The sequence below is a fragment of the Hippocampus comes genome, unplaced genomic scaffold, assembly GCF_001891065.2.
Source record: "Hippocampus comes isolate QL1 unplaced genomic scaffold, H_comes_QL1_v1.1 scaffold347, whole genome shotgun sequence".
NCBI lineage: Eukaryota > Metazoa > Chordata > Actinopteri > Syngnathiformes > Syngnathidae > Hippocampus > Hippocampus comes.
Genome location: NW_017805872.1, coordinates 76,487 through 95,652, shown reverse-complemented (window position 1 = coordinate 95,652; position 19,166 = coordinate 76,487). Strand labels below are relative to the sequence as shown.

Below are 19,166 nucleotides of genomic sequence, written 5' to 3'. Positions count from 1 at the left end.
CACATATGCAGGCATGCAAAGAGGGATGTCAGATTGAAGAGGCACGCAAGCATACTACTGACAAAATGCAAGCGCGCTACTTTTTTTTTTGCTCTTTATGGGGGGCAGACCTTCAAAACACCCTTTAGGAGAACATCATGGTGAGATGAATTCAAGCAATGCAATCTCCACTCAGAATCATTAACTTTAACGAATGTTGGTGAGTCGATTTGCGCCCTTGCAGTGCGTCTTGGGTCTTAACGTACAACATTCAGCCAGTGACACAGCTCTCATCATCTCAAATACAATCGCAACAGATGAAGGCTCTGAGCGATAAAGCGTACCGGTGAAAAGGTGCGAGCATGTCTTTCTCAGCTTGATCGCCTGCTCATATAGTTTGCGTGCACTGCGGGTGGATCCGGGCAAGAGGCGGTTCCTCATGGTCTTGACTCCCTGCTTGCTGTCCGGATTCAGGAAAATGACGATGGGATACCACTGGGTGTAGTTCAAGGTGTCGACAGCTTTGGGAGTCACATCCAGCAGCGCGTGGGCGTTCTTGGGGGGAAATGTCCAACGTTAGAAAGTGGATCAACATTACGAAGCTGCATTTTACGGAATACCGTACCTGCTCGATAATTTGCCGAATCGTGTTCAGTCTCACAACTCCAGACGATTTCTCGCTTCCCGCATCCTTTGGCTCCGTTTCTTGAATAAGAAAGATCAACTCACAGTGCAGAACGGGGTCCTGATGTTGTAAGACTAACTCTGTAAAAAACGTCAACACTTACTAGCAATGACGAAGTCGTTTGGCATGTCATTGGCCAGTTTTTCATTCACAGCATCAGAGATCGGCCCAAATAGGACCACGGGTCTCTTGAAGCCAGCTGAAAAACAAGAAGCCTTTGGTCAAAGACCGTCAAGAATCTCACCGTGGAGCAACAACATTCCTCTTCGTTTCAATCGAGGCCAGTATTAGGGTACCTTCACGCAGGACAACTCTCTCATAGGCCGGAAATCTCGTAGCCACCGGCGCTGCACTCAGATCCTCTCGACTCTTGCGAATATCTTTTTTCTTCGCTGCTCTTTGTCCTCGAAGCCTCCAGAAGTCTCCTCTGTCGTTACCTGATGCGGCTCGTGCAGCATTCTGGACGTTGGACATTTGCTCGGCTCTGTGATGGAAAACTAAAGCGCTTTAGCCACCTTCATTTATTTGGAACGAACGGGGTCATCTCTCGAGCCGACACGGGAACAAATTGAACTTCAATTTTATTTGAGGCGAGCGGCTCCCACGAGAACGAACGATCCATTTTGACGGATTGCGCAAGAATATACAGACCTGCTTTTATTGGGAATGATGCCCTTCTCCAGCAACTGGTTTTCTTTGTTTGTACGGACTGCCAGCCAGTTGCCCAGCTTGCCATCGTAGAGTGTGTCGGTCACTTTGAAAATTTCTCCTCTGGTGAAAGGAAGGCTCTGGGGAGCCTCTTTCTCATACTCAAAGTGAGTTCTAATGAAGAATGAGTCGCCTCTGCCAGATGCTAAAATGTCTTTGTACACTGGGAAAAAAAAACAAAGAGAAAGAATGATGTAATTTGGGGCTTATACATTGATGGCAAAGGCATAAAACTCAATAAAATAAGTTGCCATAAAATAAATTCTAGTTCTGTATGCGTGCTGTATCACAGGGTTCGATTCCTGACGAACCTCTTTCCTCAGTATGCGAGAGACAGAGAGAGAGAGAGAGAGAGATCTATCTTCTCTCCTCTCTCTTTCTCTAATACCAATAAACAGAAGTGTGACTTCATGTCCTCTTAAGCGCGACTATGTCAGCTAATTCAGAGATACTTGACACACTGATACCTTCTGGTTTGCTCTGTGCAAGAATGGTCACATCATCTCCTTTGGGAATCTCCAGGAGGTAAAGGACTGCCTCCTCACGGACCATACCCCTAAAGTCCACGTTGTTCACCTGGAACATAAATTGCAAGATCATAAAACGAAGTGTTGTGAGGGCACTTATTTATAATGCAAGTGACCGACCTAGCTTTGTTGTTTTACCATTTCAACGATGAATTGTGATGTTGGTTCTTACACATTAATCATAATGTTTTGACTGATTTTTTTTCTCTCCTTATATTAGAGTATTTGACAATGGATTTCATCTTGTCATGTTCTGAATGCAGAATAAAGCAAATCTCACCTTCACAAGCTGATCCCCAGTGCGAAGACCTTCCTGTTCAGCTGCACTATCTTCCTGAACGCCCGCAATAAAGATCCCGACATCATTCCCTCCTGCAAGCCTCATACCAACGCTGTCACCTTTCTGAAAGCGGACCATGAGCGTGTTTGGCCTGCAAGATGCAAACAAGAAATATCCATTTCTTATCAAATAGAACTCTTGCTGGATGAATGTGACCATGACGGTCCATCGCAGTCACCTAAACATGACATACTACTGACCCGTATACTTCCTGGTCCTCAACACTTGGCTTTAGTGGCACTTTAGGAGGAGCGTGAACCTTTGGGCCAACTGCGATTGCTTGCGGCGCAGAAGCACAACAATAACATGTGAATTTCTCATGCGAATGATGTGCGTAACTTTGTATTTTGAATATTGGAAAGTTTAAAAAATTGTTTTTAAAAAAGGTTACTTGGTGGCGTTTGTGCCCGCGACTCCTCCCTCTCAGGAGGCAATGGGGGTGTGTCTTCCACAGCTCGCTCAAGACCTTTGAATGGGGTTGGCATCGCACCCATTTTAACCAGCCTATTAGGCGGCTCCTCTCTAGGAACAAAGGAAATCAATTATTGGTTTTACGGGTGAAAGGTGGTCCACATTTAGAATCATCAATACAGCGCAGGCATAGATAGCACTTAGGCATATGCTCTCGAAACATTGACAAATCAGTACAGCATCTTATTTTTGTGCTGCTTTTACAAACTCAGTGATATAAGTTCAGGCAACTTTGCGATGCTAGCTTCATTTCTTTTGATACCAATACCAATACAGTACTTCAAAAGATATTAAGGCAGAATGAGTTGAGTAAATTACTCCATATAACATTGGCCGACAATTATTATATATAATTATGATTCCGTTGTCCTAAACCTTTCAAGGAGACCTGATGTACTGATAGGCATACTGCACCTTGGCTTCTCTCGCAGCCGCTCAGTGGAGGAGTGGGACGACAGGTCCGAATGGTGGCCTCGTCTTTCATCTTGTGGTGAGTAGGAGCGATATGACTCAATCTCAGAAATATCTGCAAAATACAGACACACACAACTTGACAACTCTATGTCTCCCAAAAGTTATTTGGTGTTGTCTTCATTCAATGACTTAGCCAACAGGGTCATGGAAGAAAAATATCAAATACAAACGACATGCTTTACATAGGTGTTTAATTATCGCCACAAAATTGTGATTGTAAATGTAAAAAAATAAATATCTGATTGCATTTCTGAGAAGGTTAATAGAAGGGCACAGCAAGACTATTCATGGATGCACTTTGAGTCGAATTTTTTAGGATCAAAAATGATGCACGCAGACCTACACGTTAATACACACAGCCGACACAAACAAACACACAATAAGCACCTGGAGATTTTCAAAGCAAGAAGCTACATGACCGCTATGGTGTGAACCCTCACATGATGAAATTTTCTCATATCCAATAGCGGGATTATGGCGGTGGATTAGTTCACCCTGCCAGCGGGTGAGAACCTTCACATACACACAAACACATCGTCACACAGTCCCAAAAACAGACAAAGTGGGTCACAGGTCCTCTGGCTATCCTCCTCCCCCCTCTCCCTGCAGCTGTTTGGTGAGCAAAAACATCCATTCACACCATTTATCTAGGTTGGATTGGACCAATCACAGCACAGTTTGAGGTCACGTGACATTTCAACTCGGTATAAGAGAGAATTGTCTCAAAGGTGGAGATATGAGAATGGCTTGTTTCTGCTTTGTGAAAAGGTAAAGAATACTATACAGTGAACTGATGTGAAAGTCAAACTTTTATTCAATGATGGAAAAAACAGGATTAATGGACAAATACAAAACATCAACAGATGCAACGTTTCCACATTTGATTCTCGTGTAGTTGATATGTCGGGGTTTAGACGTGGCGACGACCGCCACGTTTGTTCTACACCGGATAGGACCTGCTGCTTTTCAGTTTCAAGGGTCTCTCACCATCAAGCTCCGAGTCGCTGTCGACCATCGGGGGGACTCGGATCAGCACTTGCTGCCTGTCTCTCTGGACCACCAGCTGCAGCTTCCCGCGAGACTTCTCGATCAGCTTCCCTGCGTCGCTGAGGGACAGGTTTTCGGTCGCTGTTCCATTGATCTGTCGGTCGAAATAAGATTCACACACTTGTAACAATCCCCAATTCCAATGTAACTGGGACAGTGTGTAAAACGTAAATAAAAACGCAAGTTTAACCTTGGTGGAGGTATATGACAAATGTATGAGCCTTGTAGGTTTATACGATCATGATGACATTGCTAAAACAAGAAATCCTTCATTTGTTTGCTTTGGCACCTTGAGAATGATGTCTCCTTCTTGTAGGTTTCCATCCCTGCTGGCAAGCCCCGTGCTGGTCATCTCTTTAATGAAGAGCTGACTTCCCAGACGAAGGCCGTACTCTGAAACAAAATAAGCATCTCTGTTGATTTATACATAAAAACAAAGTTCAAAACAGGTTAACGTCAATGACTGCATACAGCATGCATTAAAAAAAAAAAAAAAAAAAACGCTTCAACAATGCATTCGTGTGTCTCACCTTCGTTAGGCCGATTCTTCAGCAGCAGGACATTTAGAGGTTTCTCGAGTGGCTCCAATTCTCGAGCGGGACGTGGCATCGGGATGGGCATGGCCGCAGGCGACGGTGAACGCTCCAGCCGGTCCTTGCTAGCACCTCTCTTCGGAGGCTCCTCATATTTCCTCGGGTCGCTGGGAATTCGTTCTCGCCCTCGCTCAAAGCTGCGGTGGCGTCCGTGGTTGCGTCCCGGGCTCTCACTGTCCCGCCGGTAGCGCTGGTCGGGGCTGTTTCCGCGGTTTAGCGCACGGTCACTACGATAGCGTCGGTCAGGGCTATAGTCCCGGTCGAGGGCTCGATCGCTGCGGTAGCGCCGATCGGGACTGTGGTCTCGGTCCAACGTGCGCTCGCTACGGTACCTTCTGTCCGGGCTATAGTCACGGTTGAGCGCGTGATCGCTCCTGTGATGACGATCGGGGCTACGTTCTCTGTCTAAGGTGCGACCTCTGCTACCGTCTCTCCTGTATTGCTGGTCGGGGCTCCGGTCTCTCTCCGCACTCCTGCCCCGTTCTCGTCGGTCATAGTTCCTGTCATAGTCACGCTCACGGGTTTGGTAGCCAGAATCCATGTAGCCACCTTGATCCCTTTCCAGGCTGTGGTCCTGCCTGTTATTGTACACACTGCCACGGTCCTGGTCGTAGTTGTAGTCTTCGTTGTAGTCACTGTTGAAAACTCTATCATCGGGTGATCCAGGACGATTCAGCAGATTTACAGGAACCTTTCTCGGTCTCTTGACGGTCTGGTAGTTCACACAAAAGGTTTCAAATCAAAATTATGAGTAGGAAATGTTTTGCTTCCTGCACTAACCACCAAACATGCTGTTTGAAAATGTAAGAAGTAAATAAACCAACAGGGGCTGGGGGGGGATTATGTCTAGAATGGGAAATGAAACTGTTTTCAGTTCATTGATAAATGGTAATCCAATTTCCTTCAAGATCAATACTAAAAACTTGAGGGGGTAAATTGGGGATATATTCAAACGAAACAAATGCTTAACTTACGATTTTGGCAACTTTTCCACACTTTCTGAGGGTTTGAACGGCGAAGGAATGAATGACCCCCTCCATGGGTATGGCGTTCACCTGCACCACTCTGTCATTCTCACTAAACATAATAGAGACATGAAAAGGAGGAGTGAAACGTTCGTCATGGAATACTCTCTTTTATGTACCAGAGTAGTGCAAAATGTGAGTCAATACAGTATTAAGAAACAACACAAAAATGAGAGTCAGATAAGCCAAGTTGAGTTATGTCATCAACTTGACTTTGTTCATGTTGATGGCTGTCAGTAAGTTTAAAAAAATGCATCGTTTTCACTGAACCCAAATTAATATCGTGACCGTATCTGGCAAAAATATTGAGGTATTCAATTTTAGCCATCTTGCAAAGTCCCACCTATGTATGACTCATCAATTTGATCACAATGGAGGATTCGGCAGGTCTGCGCTTGTTGTTCCTGCTGTGAAGCATCTGATTTTTGTCTCCAAGTGAGAATGTGGGACACCCTTATCGATTGTTTCTGCGGCGATCGATAATGCCCTTGACAGTCAGCAGCCAGGGAGGAGGCAGCGATAATCAAAACTTTGCCAACTTGTTTGCAGCACAATTATCATTTTGAGCAGGTTTTAGTGAGTGAATAAATGAGTTGTTTGATGACTGACGAATCGATAACCAGATACTGTATGATTTCCCCTTGCAGAAAGTTTACAGTATGTGTATCATGGCTGACAGCCTTTCAAAGCCTGGAATTAATGTACACTGCAGACCAATTACAATTTAGAATTTGGATTTACAGCATGTGTTTTAATAAGTTTGAGTTATTCGGGCAGACGCGGGTGCGGACGCGTCACCAATCAGTATGTTTGATGACGTCAGACTCACATTGACGTGGTATACAGGATGCAATTTGTCCATTTATACTTGACAGAGGACTCCCATTATTTATGAGAAACAGAGACTGTGCTTGAACATGAATAGCGAAAAAAAAAAAAAAAAGAATACAATTGACATGTTCTTAAGAAAATGGCAATACGCACAACAACAAGCCTTCGGCCGGTCCTCCCTGAAGGACGTCAGACACCACAATGGATGTCTCGCCACTATCCTCATTTGGGTTGTCTCGCCCTCCTGATACAGCGATGCCAAAACCCATCTTTGGATCCTGAGAAACAAGAAAATTCGACATGGTCATCCAGCAGAGGTTGAATGTATCCTATCTGCGTGTGTGTGTGCGAGTCAGAGTGTGAGCGAAAAAGCAGATCAGTAATCCTTACGGTGTGTTTCAGCTCCCGCTGTATTATCGGGGGCTGCATGTCATTGTGAGGGAATTTAAAAGGGATTTTTGGCCATGTAATTACATTCGTGAGCATTGCTGTCACATATGCAGTTCAGAGCTGCTGTTGTTCTGTGCATCTGTGATTAAAAACCCTGCTAATCTGAATATTCGTTGTTACAAAGTGCGGAAAAGGAAAGGGAAAGGTGCGAGCAAACCAAACGGCAAAGGCCTTTCGCCGTGGTTCGGCTTCCAAACAGTCTACCTGCCACTGTTCCTGATTGCGCTGATGAGATTAGTTCAGAGATTTGTCAAACCCTTTCTCTTTATCCCTTCCATCTGTACACAAAAGCACTCTATTCATTCAATTCCCTCTGTCTTGAGCAGATGGCCAACGCTGACAGCGGGAGGATGGAAGTGAACAGACCGACACAAAATGAAGAAGGCTTCTTTTTGCTGATAGAGTACAGCAGATTTACATACGAGAATGGTTGGTTGTCAGATTGAGAATCAAGAAATACATTTTAATGGCGTGCGTGTGTGTGTGTGTGTGTGTGTGTGTGTGTGTGTGTGTGTGAGATCTGTGTGGCTGTGCTCTAATCTGTGTCCGGTAGAACGAAACGCATTGGTCTTTGGGGTACACACCACAGGTGGTTTTACAGGGCGGCAGCTGTCACCTGCGCTAAATTCCTTGACTCCCCAGATGCCACGCCTACTGTTGGCACTGAATCTGTTAATATTAACCTGTGCAGGATCCCCCTTTTCACCATTTCCTTTTGCAATTGTTTGACAGGAGAATCTGCACCTCTTGCATGGGTTGACTTGGGTGTTTCCCCCCAAAGAGACTTACTTAACACGTGGTGGAAGAGAATAAAAGTAGGTGTCGGGAACAGAGTGTGACAGATGGCTGTGGATGGGTTAAGCGTTGGAGGTCAAATGCCTTTAGGAGAGGACTTTTTTTCAACCCACTCAATCTGCTTTTCTGGCTACGATGAACTGTAGCACAAGACAATGGGCTCATCGTGATGATTAACGAAGCTCGACTGGTTTGCTGTGCTCTCACAGTACGTTCAACAATAAATGACAAATTGACCTTGTGGCTGGTTAATTACTTGTTGGATAAACGTTTATCTGAGTCAAACATCAAATACAGTGCTTACACTACAATTACAATTACTAAAACGCTCCATCGCATGTACTGTTTTTTTTTTTTTAATTGGGTGTGGGGTGTTGGGGTAGCTCTGTTGCTACGCTAATTCAAACTAATTTGATTCATAGAACACCTGAAAAAACAAGCACAGCTCAAACAAAGCGCTATACTGTACATAAAAACTGAACACATAGCAAAATTAGGCCTGCGGCTATCAACTGTTTTCAGAATCAAGTATTCTACCGATGATCCCCGTTATCAAGTAATCAGGTAAAAATTAAGAATCACATGATTAATCACGGTAATATTTGCACGTGAGGTCCAAGTTTTACTGTAGTATCTGTGATTTTTTTGTGAGCAAGGATTTAAACGCAGGGCCTGGCCTGGTGAGTGACATGGATGCCGGTGAATGAGAGTGTAGCGTCAGCTTGCTGTTAGCTGGCTAACCAGTTAGTCAGTGGCCTTCGGCAGCTGGTGTAAAAAAATTCAATTAGAATGTTTGTTTTCTCGTGAATGGCCAATACTTTCCTCCTAGTAGTGGTAGGCTATATTAAATGAGTTAGCTATGATACCTTTCCTTGTGCTTGTGATCATAGATGTGCTGCTGTAGTACACATTGTAATTTATTATCTCAAGGGTAAAATTATTCCAAACTTTGCACATTCTCTTTCTTTTCCGGACTCATTTCCTGCTGGCTTGCCACCATTGCATCCACTTATTTCTACATGAATTGGTGCCGGTGATTGCAGTGATGTGAGTTGATGTGGAAAAATTATGCCTGCGAACCTTTGAGGCAGATATGAATAAAAAAATGGAAGAAAACAAGCTGGTCTGAACCCTTTCCCCCCCCCATAATTGTACATCATTATCAGGATATCAATTGGTCTAAACTGGGATGTAAAATTTTGTCCGTACAGTATAACACAGCACTAGTAGTGTTGTTTACAAAAACAAAACAAATATATCTCAAGAGTGCACAAGAGGAGGCATGAGAGGAAAAAAACGGGTCTGTTGAACACTTACCGAAAAAAAATTAAATAAATAAAAAAAGCTCCCAAGGGACACATGGTTATGAGTCAGATGTTCATTGCTGGTCTAAAAATAGTCTGTTTGCAGTGTCTATAATTTGTCATTTAAACAGCACATAGCATCATGATTTCACAAACTATTTCAACTTTGAGCAACAACACAGGTACATTCATGACTGCATATTGTAGAAAAATGAAAACCTGAAATGTCGTCAACTATTTGTCAATAAACAGCTGCAAACAATCTCTATCTCTCTCTAACAAAAGCGGTCCCACCACACAAAAATGAGTTCATCATTCTCCTATGCAGTTTTAATAAACGAATGCTTTAACATAAGAGTCATATTCTTATTGGAACTCTTAATTTAAAGTCTGTGTCCTGTAAAGGAAAGTGAGTGCATTGAATTTATAGAATGCATGCACATCACGGCGCATGGTCAGGATGGTACCACCTCTGCCTCAATTTGAACCAGGAAACACCCTGACCTATCATTGCGAAACAAGTAGCAGCCAAACAATATCATTTACTGCTGTATACAAATATACAGTGTTACGTTGAAATTGGCACACGACTGAGGTTAAGATGTTCGTTGGGCTCGCAACAACTGCTGTGGTTTGTCACGTGGCGCATTGGTCAGACGAACTGCCCACCCTTGCTTAAAAATGTCAGGGAGCATGAATGCTTGTTTCTCTTGGTGTGTGCTGCGACTGGCTGGCGACCAGTCCAAGATGCAGCCAGCCTCTTGCTTGAACTCAGCTTGGATAGGCTCCGGCACACCCACGACCCTCATGAGAACATGCAGTTTAGAAAATGGATGCATGCAGAATGATTAATTGTCGCCCGATTAAAAGAGATGTCTCTTACATCTGTAGGCAGGGTATACACACACACGCACGCACGCACGCACGCACGCACGCACGCACGCACGCACGCCCGCACGCGCACGCACGCACGCACGCACACACACACACACACACACACACACACACACACACACACACACACACACACACACACACACACACACACATCTGTTTGTTGGCTAACCAGAGCATGTCAGTTTGAATTGTCTGCTCTCTGTGAATCCCAACAGGCAGCAGCAGTCTGTGTCGAAATGTTCATTAAAAGAACGAGAAGAACTCGTGACGGACTCACCCTCTGCAGGGTCACTGTGTACTGCTCCCAGACCGTCTCCTCCATAACCGGGTTCTGGAAAGAGGAAGGCAAGATTACCATCGGTGATTTCATGTCACTGTACTGTTTAATAATGAAATACGGGATGTCATGACAAAGGCACGTCATTAGTCTGTGCCGTCGTTACACAACCACAAGCTCTTAAAACAATGACAATTGCAGACTGGAGCAGGGCTGACTTTAAAATGGTGATATGACTCAAGATTGTTTGGCTACTCTCTGGTTTGGTTCTTTTTTTTTTTTTTTTTTTTTGGAGTCCATGACAATGTTTGTTGATGCAAATGCTCAAAGGTGTTTCTTAAGAACAACGATAATGAATGGGAGGACAAATAATTATCTATTAAATGTTGTGAGTACACACAAAAACAGCATTATTTTTGAGCAGCTGGGCATCTGTAATTGGAGCACACGTCACTATGTTGTCTCTTACGCATCATATAATCTCTTTGCCATCATTAAAAATGACAATTTCAAGCATTCACAACGCCATATAATTGCATGTGTGCACCTTTGGTGAAAAAGAAAAAAAAATCACAGCAACCGCCATGGGATTTGACCTTTTGCAAACCACTTCTAAGATATGTTTGAAAATATCAAAATCAATCATTTGATGTAAAAAGGTGACACTGTTCTATTATTAACTGAACTACTCTACGGTAGTATTCAACGTCGCATGAATTCATTTGTAGCCATAACCAAAAGACTGGCACTGAGCGACAACTGATCGAAAAAGTTAGCCAATTGAGTCAAAACACTCACGAGTCCCTGCAGGATACGTATGGTTTTGACCGCGTGGGCCCATTTCCTGTGCAGGCTGAGGACAGTCTTCATTTCTGGCACTCTCCTCCTCTTCCTATCGGTGTCTTGCCCTGATCACCGCCAGCGGTGCTCTGGCAAAACGATGTGCGCCACAGACTCCTCCTTGGCCACAGCTGCACAACCACCAGCTGCTCTCTCCCTGCATCTGCCTGCCTGCCTTTGACGTAAGCGTGATTCTGCTGGCCTACATTCAGCACAAATCCCAGTGTTGGTCGGCAGGGTAAACACACAGACCAACCGACGTTGGCCTGGATGGTGGGCGGTGATTAACCTTCTGACTGTGCATCGAGCGTCCCAACAACAAACCAGCATTTCCTCAGTGTGATTTGTTGTTCCATTTTTTTTTTTCTGGAGACCACCGACACTTGACAGAATGACAACATGGAGTTGGAAGCAAGAGAGTGGGGTTACAAAAAAAAAAAAAAAAAAAGTCGCCTTCAAAGAAACGTGTTCAGTGACATTATCGGACTTGGCATTAACCCTCATCATGACCCACTTTTCTGATCATTTGGCCAACAAGGGAACAAACAGCAGCGGGGAAACTGTGCAGACCATGCGAATGACAGAGATGAAACTTTATTTCCTGCCGTTATATAGTTGCAGTCATCAATTAAAACAAGAAACAACAACTACTGCAACTCATCTCAAATTGAACAGGCTTCTTTTTGGATGCTCGCATTAGCTTCTACCCTTGTTGAGAAGTTCAAATAGACTGCTTAAAAAAACTGTTGTTTTGTTGTTGTTGTGTCGTTATACATTGGTTGTACATGGAAAATGTACCAGACTACATGAGTTGAAAGTAGTTGTTTTCATCGGTATTTGACAACATACAAAAATGTTAGCTTCACTCCAGGGGTTACTTGGAATCCTCTTGCAGATGCAACATCTTGTTTACATTCCATTGTTACTTTACTTTAAAACAAAAGTCCACCATTTATGGTTGCGCCACCCTGGCATTCAGGAAATTTGAATTAAGGTCAAAAGTTTCAGTGATTTTAACACACTTAAAACTATTATTATTAAAAAAAACATTTTCCAAAAGACTTCAAAACATAAACTAATGAGTGTTTTATTTTGACCATCATCCTCCTACTCTTTTTTGAACTGCGCTTAACAAAGACTATTTATTTGCTTTCACTTCAGTTGTTTTGTTTTGGTTTTTTTTTGCTTTCAATTGCAATATTTTCTGTTACTTGTTTATATGTTCAATAAACAAAGAAACAACACACAAACATTTGTGTTGCAAAAACAAGAGGCCGTGAAAGAAACACAGGGTCCACAAAACAAATGCAATGGAATTCAATCCGAAGCAGCAACAAGAAAGTACAAGATGGACGTTCGGGTGAAAAAGCAGCAGGCAGCCCAAAAGCTTTTGGCAAATGGTTCAATCAGACACACTTCTACAATGATGTGAAATGTTTGTGTTGGCTGCTAGCAGGCTGGCTTGCAGGATAAGCAGTAGTTTCCCGAGTTTAGGCCATTATATAACAACAATTTCCCCCAATGAGGGGGAAGTAGAGGGTAGTGTCCGAGTACAGGGTCACCCTTTGAAATACAAAACAGTATTAGAGAGGAGCTTATTCTGCCCATCTGCAAAACCACATACAACAGAGCGGAAAACATTTCTTTCAAACACTATTAAATCGACTGTCCTAATCTCTGGTTGAGTAAATGGATGACAGAAATAGTAAAGCAGGCTATATTTGTAGACATTGATATCAAGTGCGGCATGGCAACAAACACCTGAATGATGGATATCTATTTGAAAATGGGATAACTGTTATTACATAGCCTATTCAATCTAAATGTAGTCATTCAAAACAAGGAGCATGAATTCTTGAGAGGCTATGTCTCACAAATTAGGCTTCTTGCTTTCTCACATTAACAAAGTCATCAGCTCAAAGTACAAGCAAGCGCTGTCAATACGACTTCAAGTAACACGGGGGCAACACAATTTCATATAAAATAATTCTAAACAACTGCATAATGAGTGCAGGAAAAAAAAACGTGTCGAAAATATTGTCCGAGGCTGCCCCTTGCTGGCGAGACCGAGTAGGGCAAAGAAGGATGCTAGTCGTGTCAGTAAAAACAACTAAAACATTGCGCGCTTGGAAATGTCGAACGTAAGGTTTAGTTTGCATGGAGCTACAAATACAAGGACGGCTTACACAAACTGCACTTGAGCATTTAACAGACGATCACCTGACGTGCTCTTTGAGATGACCTGCGATGAAACGCAACCTAAATGCTGAAACGTCTGCAATAAGTTGTTACCGTTTAAAAATACCCAGACTGTAGACCTTACACTAACGTACCCAGAAAAACATGAATGCGGTACACAGCAGGTGCAACAACGCCCAGGATGACTTTGCGTTTCCTTCCGATGACCCATCGTATTACAACGTTAGCGTAATGCATTACGAGTATGGCTATTTGGAAAAATACACGGGGATCGGTGCTCTAAAACGAACACTACAGAGAGATGCGGTACTTACGCTGAAATATTGAGTGGCATATCTGCCCAGGGAGAGCAGACCCCCTCCGTTCACAGGCATCACGCACTTAGCAATGGCTCAAGATTTTCCGAATGAGCAGACTCCGACACTATTCGACGCGGTCACAGGCATCACGCACTTAGCAATGGCTCAAGATTTCCGAATGAGCAGACTCCTGCACAATTCGACGCGGACTAAGGCGAACGGATTGCAGTCCTGGAAGCAGAAAACGCACCTCCCGACTTACATGCTGCGATTAAAACAACTAAAGAGAGGAAAAAGTTCTCAGTCGTGCAAAAAGTAGCACCGAGAACGCTTGGCTCGGGACAGATGATACCAAATGGCAGCGAGCGAGGGGGGGGCCGTACCAACATCAAAACTTAATGGTCCAGTGTGCCAGCTAACTAAATGCGATGTTTGGCATCGCTGTCCTACTGTAATCTCACATATATTGCGGTGATTATCATAAAATCTGAAAAAACGTTTTAACTATGAAAAAGTGTGCAAGGTGGTGACGAAAAAATACCACCGTGATGGACCGGTCCAAGATTCGCGTTGATATGAGAGGTAACCTGCTGTGAGCCTTCCAGACAGGCAACACAACCAAGCAGTAAATACAGCAAACCACGCGCCTACATGCAGGAAATTATCTTGTACGTTCACTTCATCTTTAGTGAGCAATAGATTATTTAATTGCTCATCAACATTACTGTGACCGCCTCCACAATGGTGTCATTTTGGACCAATGGTTCATTGGGATTTAGTTCACTTATTGTATGTCACAAGACCAGGGATGTCACTACACCGGGCCAAAAAAAATCTGTGTAGTCCCAGTTAAGCCATAGCATTTTATCTGATAATAAATAAATAAATTACATTTATAAAATCTCAGCACCCCCCCAAAGTACCTTTCAAGCCCCATCTAGCCCCGGAAGGGAAAAGAAAAAAAATTCTGGAGCCGTCCGTCCCTGCACAACATTTCTGAATGAGGAGCCGAAGAACAACCAAGTTCCACATCAAGACAACAATGTTTGGATATGGTCAAGGTCATCAAAACTCTCTGCCCAGGTCAGAGCCAAACAATAACAAAGAGCCATTGAGTAACAGCACACAATGGTATGTGTGGACCAGTTTCCGAGCTATGTGAAAAATGCAAAGATACTTTATATGAGTCAATGACGTATTTGTCTGGAGAAAAATAGAGATTATTGTGTGCAGCTGCCCCACTTCAACCTTTTTGTGACATTGTATGCATTTGTTTCATTACTTCAGTATTATCTGCAGCACAAGGCTAAGCACACAAAACGCCACCTGGCCCTAAAACAGACCAAATCCTTTCCTCTCAATACCACAACAAATACTATGCGCGATATTAACATAGTTTAACAATTCACCACGCAGAGGCATTCCATTGGTCCACTCGAATGCAGATCAGCTTTATTGGCCTCAATAATTACCATAGTTAGCTAAAACAATAAACTGTCCAGGAGGAGGCATGCCTCTCGGGTTAATTATCATCCTGCATGGAGGAGGGGCCACAGAGGAGTTCAAAATGTTCAAAGAAAGGGAGAGAAGTCTGGGAAATCTGAAAGAAAACGGAGGCTTTGTTTATTTTTGGAAATAGTTTTAAAAAAAAAGGGGGGGGGAGAAAGTAATGCACACATCTGTTAGCCTGTCATTTGATGGGATTATAAAAAAAGCTTTCATAGAGGACGCAAACAAGAAGCGGAGCGTCATACATGAAAATGATGACGGCACGTGGCCTTCCTGTTGGTTCAAAATGATACCACTACCAGGCACAAAACAACATCATGTACATTGGGAACATATGCAGTATTTGAGTGAAGCCTCCTGCTTGCTTTCACGTGACACATTGCTCACATCGTTGGTTGATAAGGAATGGGAGCTAAAATGTGAACATGATTCACGGGCGCGGTCTTGGCACACACTTAAGGCCGAGGCAAGCATTCGTTTGAATCACAGCACCGACATTTTGCCCCATTTCACTAAACATACCATCATAATAGCCGAGAAGCTGCGCGATGAGAGGCGTCGAAGATACAAGTAATGGGCTTCTCGGGACCAGCAGAATTTGCGGTTGGACTTCAAAAGAGCAGCAGCAGTGGTTTGGTCAGATCCAGGCTGGTCCCTGCGAGAGAAAAATCACATGTTTTATAACTCTGAATTATAATCTTACACCTAGAATCTGAATTTAAAATTTTTAAAAATATATATATATATATAAAGGCACAAATAGTTAACTGGTTATACATTCTAATTGTCTGGCAATTGACAGAAAAATGCATCAAACTAATTGGAAGAAGCTTCATGGTGCAAGAAGACCATGACCCAAAACAAGCTGCCAACACGGTAAGGGACTTCATCAGAGGTAACAAATGGAAAGTAGCAATGATAGTCCTAATTGTCATCATAACAAACACTGCAAAGATAAGATTAAATTGAAACAGACTTATTTAATGACAAATCCCTGATGACGGACTATTTTCAATCGCAGTAGCAGCCATCCCGCAGGTCCAAACCTGTGCACTCCCAGTTGAGCTGAATCTGGGCTGATCTGATCTGTCATGCTATCCAATAACCAACGTGATTTTTGGCTGATACAGGAGCGTGGTTTTGTGAGTGAGGAGACCAGAATGCATGCTCCAACCTGCTGTCCTTACACACAAAAACCAGTCAAATTATGAGGAAAGGTTAGACATGTGTAGCGACAGCACTTCTGAAAGAATCCACGATTTCACTCCAGCGCAAAAACAATAACAAAGAGCCATTGAGTAACAGCACACAATGGTATGTGTGGACCAGTTTCCGAGCTATGTGAAAAATGCAAAGATACTTTATATGAGTCAATGACGTATTTGTCTGGAGAAAAATAGAGATTATTGTGTGCAGCTGCCCCACTTCAACCTTTTTGTGACATTGTATGCATTTGTTTCATTACTTCAGTATTATCTGCAGCACAAGGCTAAGCACACAAAACGCCACCTGGCCCTAAAACAGACCAAATCCTTTCCTCTCAATACCACAACAAATACTATGCGCGATATTAACATAGTTTAACAATTCACCACGCAGAGGCATTCCATTGGTCCACTCGAATGCAGATCAGCTTTATTGGCCTCAATAATTACCATAGTTAGCTAAAACAATAAACTGTCCAGGAGGAGGCATGCCTCTCGGGTTAATTATCATCCTGCATGGAGGAGGGGCCACAGAGGAGTTCAAAATGTTCAAAGAAAGGGAGAGAAGTCTGGGAAATCTGAAAGAAAACGGAGGCTTTGTTTATTTTTGGAAATAGTTTTAAAAAAAAAGGGGGGGGGAGAAAGTAATGCACACATCTGTTAGCCTGTCATTTGATGGGATTATAAAAAAAGCTTTCATAGAGGACGCAAACAAGAAGCGGAGCGTCATACATGAAAATGATGACGGCACGTGGCCTTCCTGTTGGTTCAAAATGATACCACTACCAGGCACAAAACAACATCATGTACATTGGGAACATATGCAGTATTTGAGTGAAGCCTCCTGCTTGCTTTCACGTGACACATTGCTCACATCGTTGGTTGATAAGGAATGGGAGCTAAAATGTGAACATGATTCACGGGCGCGGTCTTGGCACACACTTAAGGCCGAGGCAAGCATTCGTTTGAATCACAGCACCGACATTTTGCCCCATTTCACTAAACATACCATCATAATAGCCGAGAAGCTGCGCGATGAGAGGCGTCGAAGATACAAGTAATGGGCTTCTCGGGACCAGCAGAATTTGCGGTTGGACTTCAAAAGAGCAGCAGCAGTGGTTTGGTCAGATCCAGGCTGGTCCCTGCGAGAGAAAAATCACATGTTTTATCACTGAATTATAATCTTACACCTAGAATCTGAATTTAAAATTGTAAAAATATATATATCACAGGACAAGGCACAAATAGTTAACTGGTTATATATATATATATATATATCACAGGACAAGGCACAAATAGTTTACTGGTTATGCATTCTAATTGTCTGGCAATTGACAGAAAAATGCATCAAACTAATTGGAAGAAGCTTCATGGTGCAAGAAGACCATGACCCAAAACAAGCTGCCAACACGGTAAGGGACTTCATCAGAGGTAACAAATGGAAAGTAGCAATGATAGTCCTAATTGTCATCATAACAAACACTGCAAAGATAGATTAAATTGAAACAGACTTATTTAATGACAAATCCCTGATGACGGACTATTTTCAATCGCAGTAGCAGCCATCCCGCAGGTCCAAACCTGTGCACTCCCAGTTGAGCTGAATCTGGGCTGATCTGATCTGTCATGCTATCCAATAACCAACGTGATTTTTGGCTGATACAGGAGCGTGGTTTTGTGAGTGAGGAGACCAGAATGCATGCTCCAACCTGCTGTCCTTACACACACAAACCAGTAAAATTATGAGGAAAGGTTAGACATGTGTAGTGACAGCACTTCTGGAAGAATCCACGATTTCACTCGAGCGCAAAAAAGTGAGAGTTGATGCTTGACGCATATGGCTGTGGAGTTTTATTACCGTTGTTAGCCGTCATCTGTCACGAGCGTCCCAGTGTTAATCTGGCGGCTAACGCTAACGTTGGAAAGTAAGCACTTTAGGACAGGGTTTGGTTTCTGTCAGATTCCAGTCACTTGCAACGTCGGGCCGCTGAGGTGACGGCTGATGGTGAGCGTCTCTTTTGCATCGCGCTCTGGGATGAGTTGAGATCACATTTCTTTGTACATTGCGATTGACTGAATCAACAAAAAAAAAAAAAAAAGTCTTCTTCAACGCTAAATATTAGTTATCAGTATAATTATGAGTCATAAGTCAATAATAAATCAGCCTCTGGGCAGATTTTGAACATTTGCGCAACCTAGCTATGCTACGGTCCACACAATTTACTTGCCTGTCAAAGGACACACAAAGTACTGGAACTCACCCAGGTGGTCTCCACAGTTTCCTGCCCGGCGGAAGAAGCTCACGTTTGTTCAAGGGAACGATCCCCATAGCTGCCTGCATTATCGTAATGAACTTCTTAAACTTCATCTTCTAAAAGTCCTCCAGTGCAGAGAGCATCACACAGACCGCATCATCGATGAGCAGCGTCCCATTTTCGAACAAAGAACAGAATCATCTCCACATGTTTTGGCATCTTCTTCTGCATCGCAAAGACTGTAAACTCATTCTTGCGGCTCGAATGCATCAGGTCTCTCCATGCCAAGAAGCCACAAAACAATGACGTTGCCGTGGCGTGACCACTACGACTACCGTCCCCGGCCGCACAGTCTGACAGATGTCCTTTTGGCTTGCGATGCGGGATCACAGGAAAACAAACGGCCACGTTCCTGCCAGGCGGTGGGCCGGCCGAGAGAGGATGACAGCACGTCAC

At 43.4% G+C, this 19,166-nt stretch overlaps 1 protein-coding gene across 1 annotated transcript in view; it reads right to left on the bottom strand.

Annotated features, from left to right (window-relative positions):
- The window catches only part of tjp2a (tight junction protein 2a (zona occludens 2)), a 22,755-nt gene extending 4,016 nt beyond the window's left edge, over positions 1-18,739 (bottom strand). Inside the window, exons 1-18 of the mRNA XM_019888744.1 lie at positions 18,717-18,739; positions 17,465-17,597; positions 10,404-10,457; positions 6,834-6,958; positions 5,799-5,901; positions 4,762-5,536; positions 4,521-4,624; positions 4,172-4,325; positions 3,125-3,236; positions 2,631-2,761; positions 2,440-2,518; positions 2,180-2,330; positions 1,840-1,948; positions 1,316-1,535; positions 961-1,148; positions 768-863; positions 605-684; positions 324-534 (exon numbers count right to left, since the gene is read on the bottom strand). Of these exons, the coding sequence (XP_019744303.1) occupies positions 324-534; positions 605-684; positions 768-863; positions 961-1,148; positions 1,316-1,535; positions 1,840-1,948; positions 2,180-2,330; positions 2,440-2,518; positions 2,631-2,761; positions 3,125-3,236; positions 4,172-4,325; positions 4,521-4,624; positions 4,762-5,536; positions 5,799-5,901; positions 6,834-6,958; positions 10,404-10,457; positions 17,465-17,470 (2,698 nt within the window). The 5' untranslated portion in view covers positions 17,471-17,597; positions 18,717-18,739. The remainder of the gene's footprint in view (positions 1-323; positions 535-604; positions 685-767; positions 864-960; positions 1,149-1,315; positions 1,536-1,839; positions 1,949-2,179; positions 2,331-2,439; positions 2,519-2,630; positions 2,762-3,124; positions 3,237-4,171; positions 4,326-4,520; positions 4,625-4,761; positions 5,537-5,798; positions 5,902-6,833; positions 6,959-10,403; positions 10,458-17,464; positions 17,598-18,716) is intronic.
- Between the last annotated feature and the right edge of the window lie 427 nt (positions 18,740-19,166).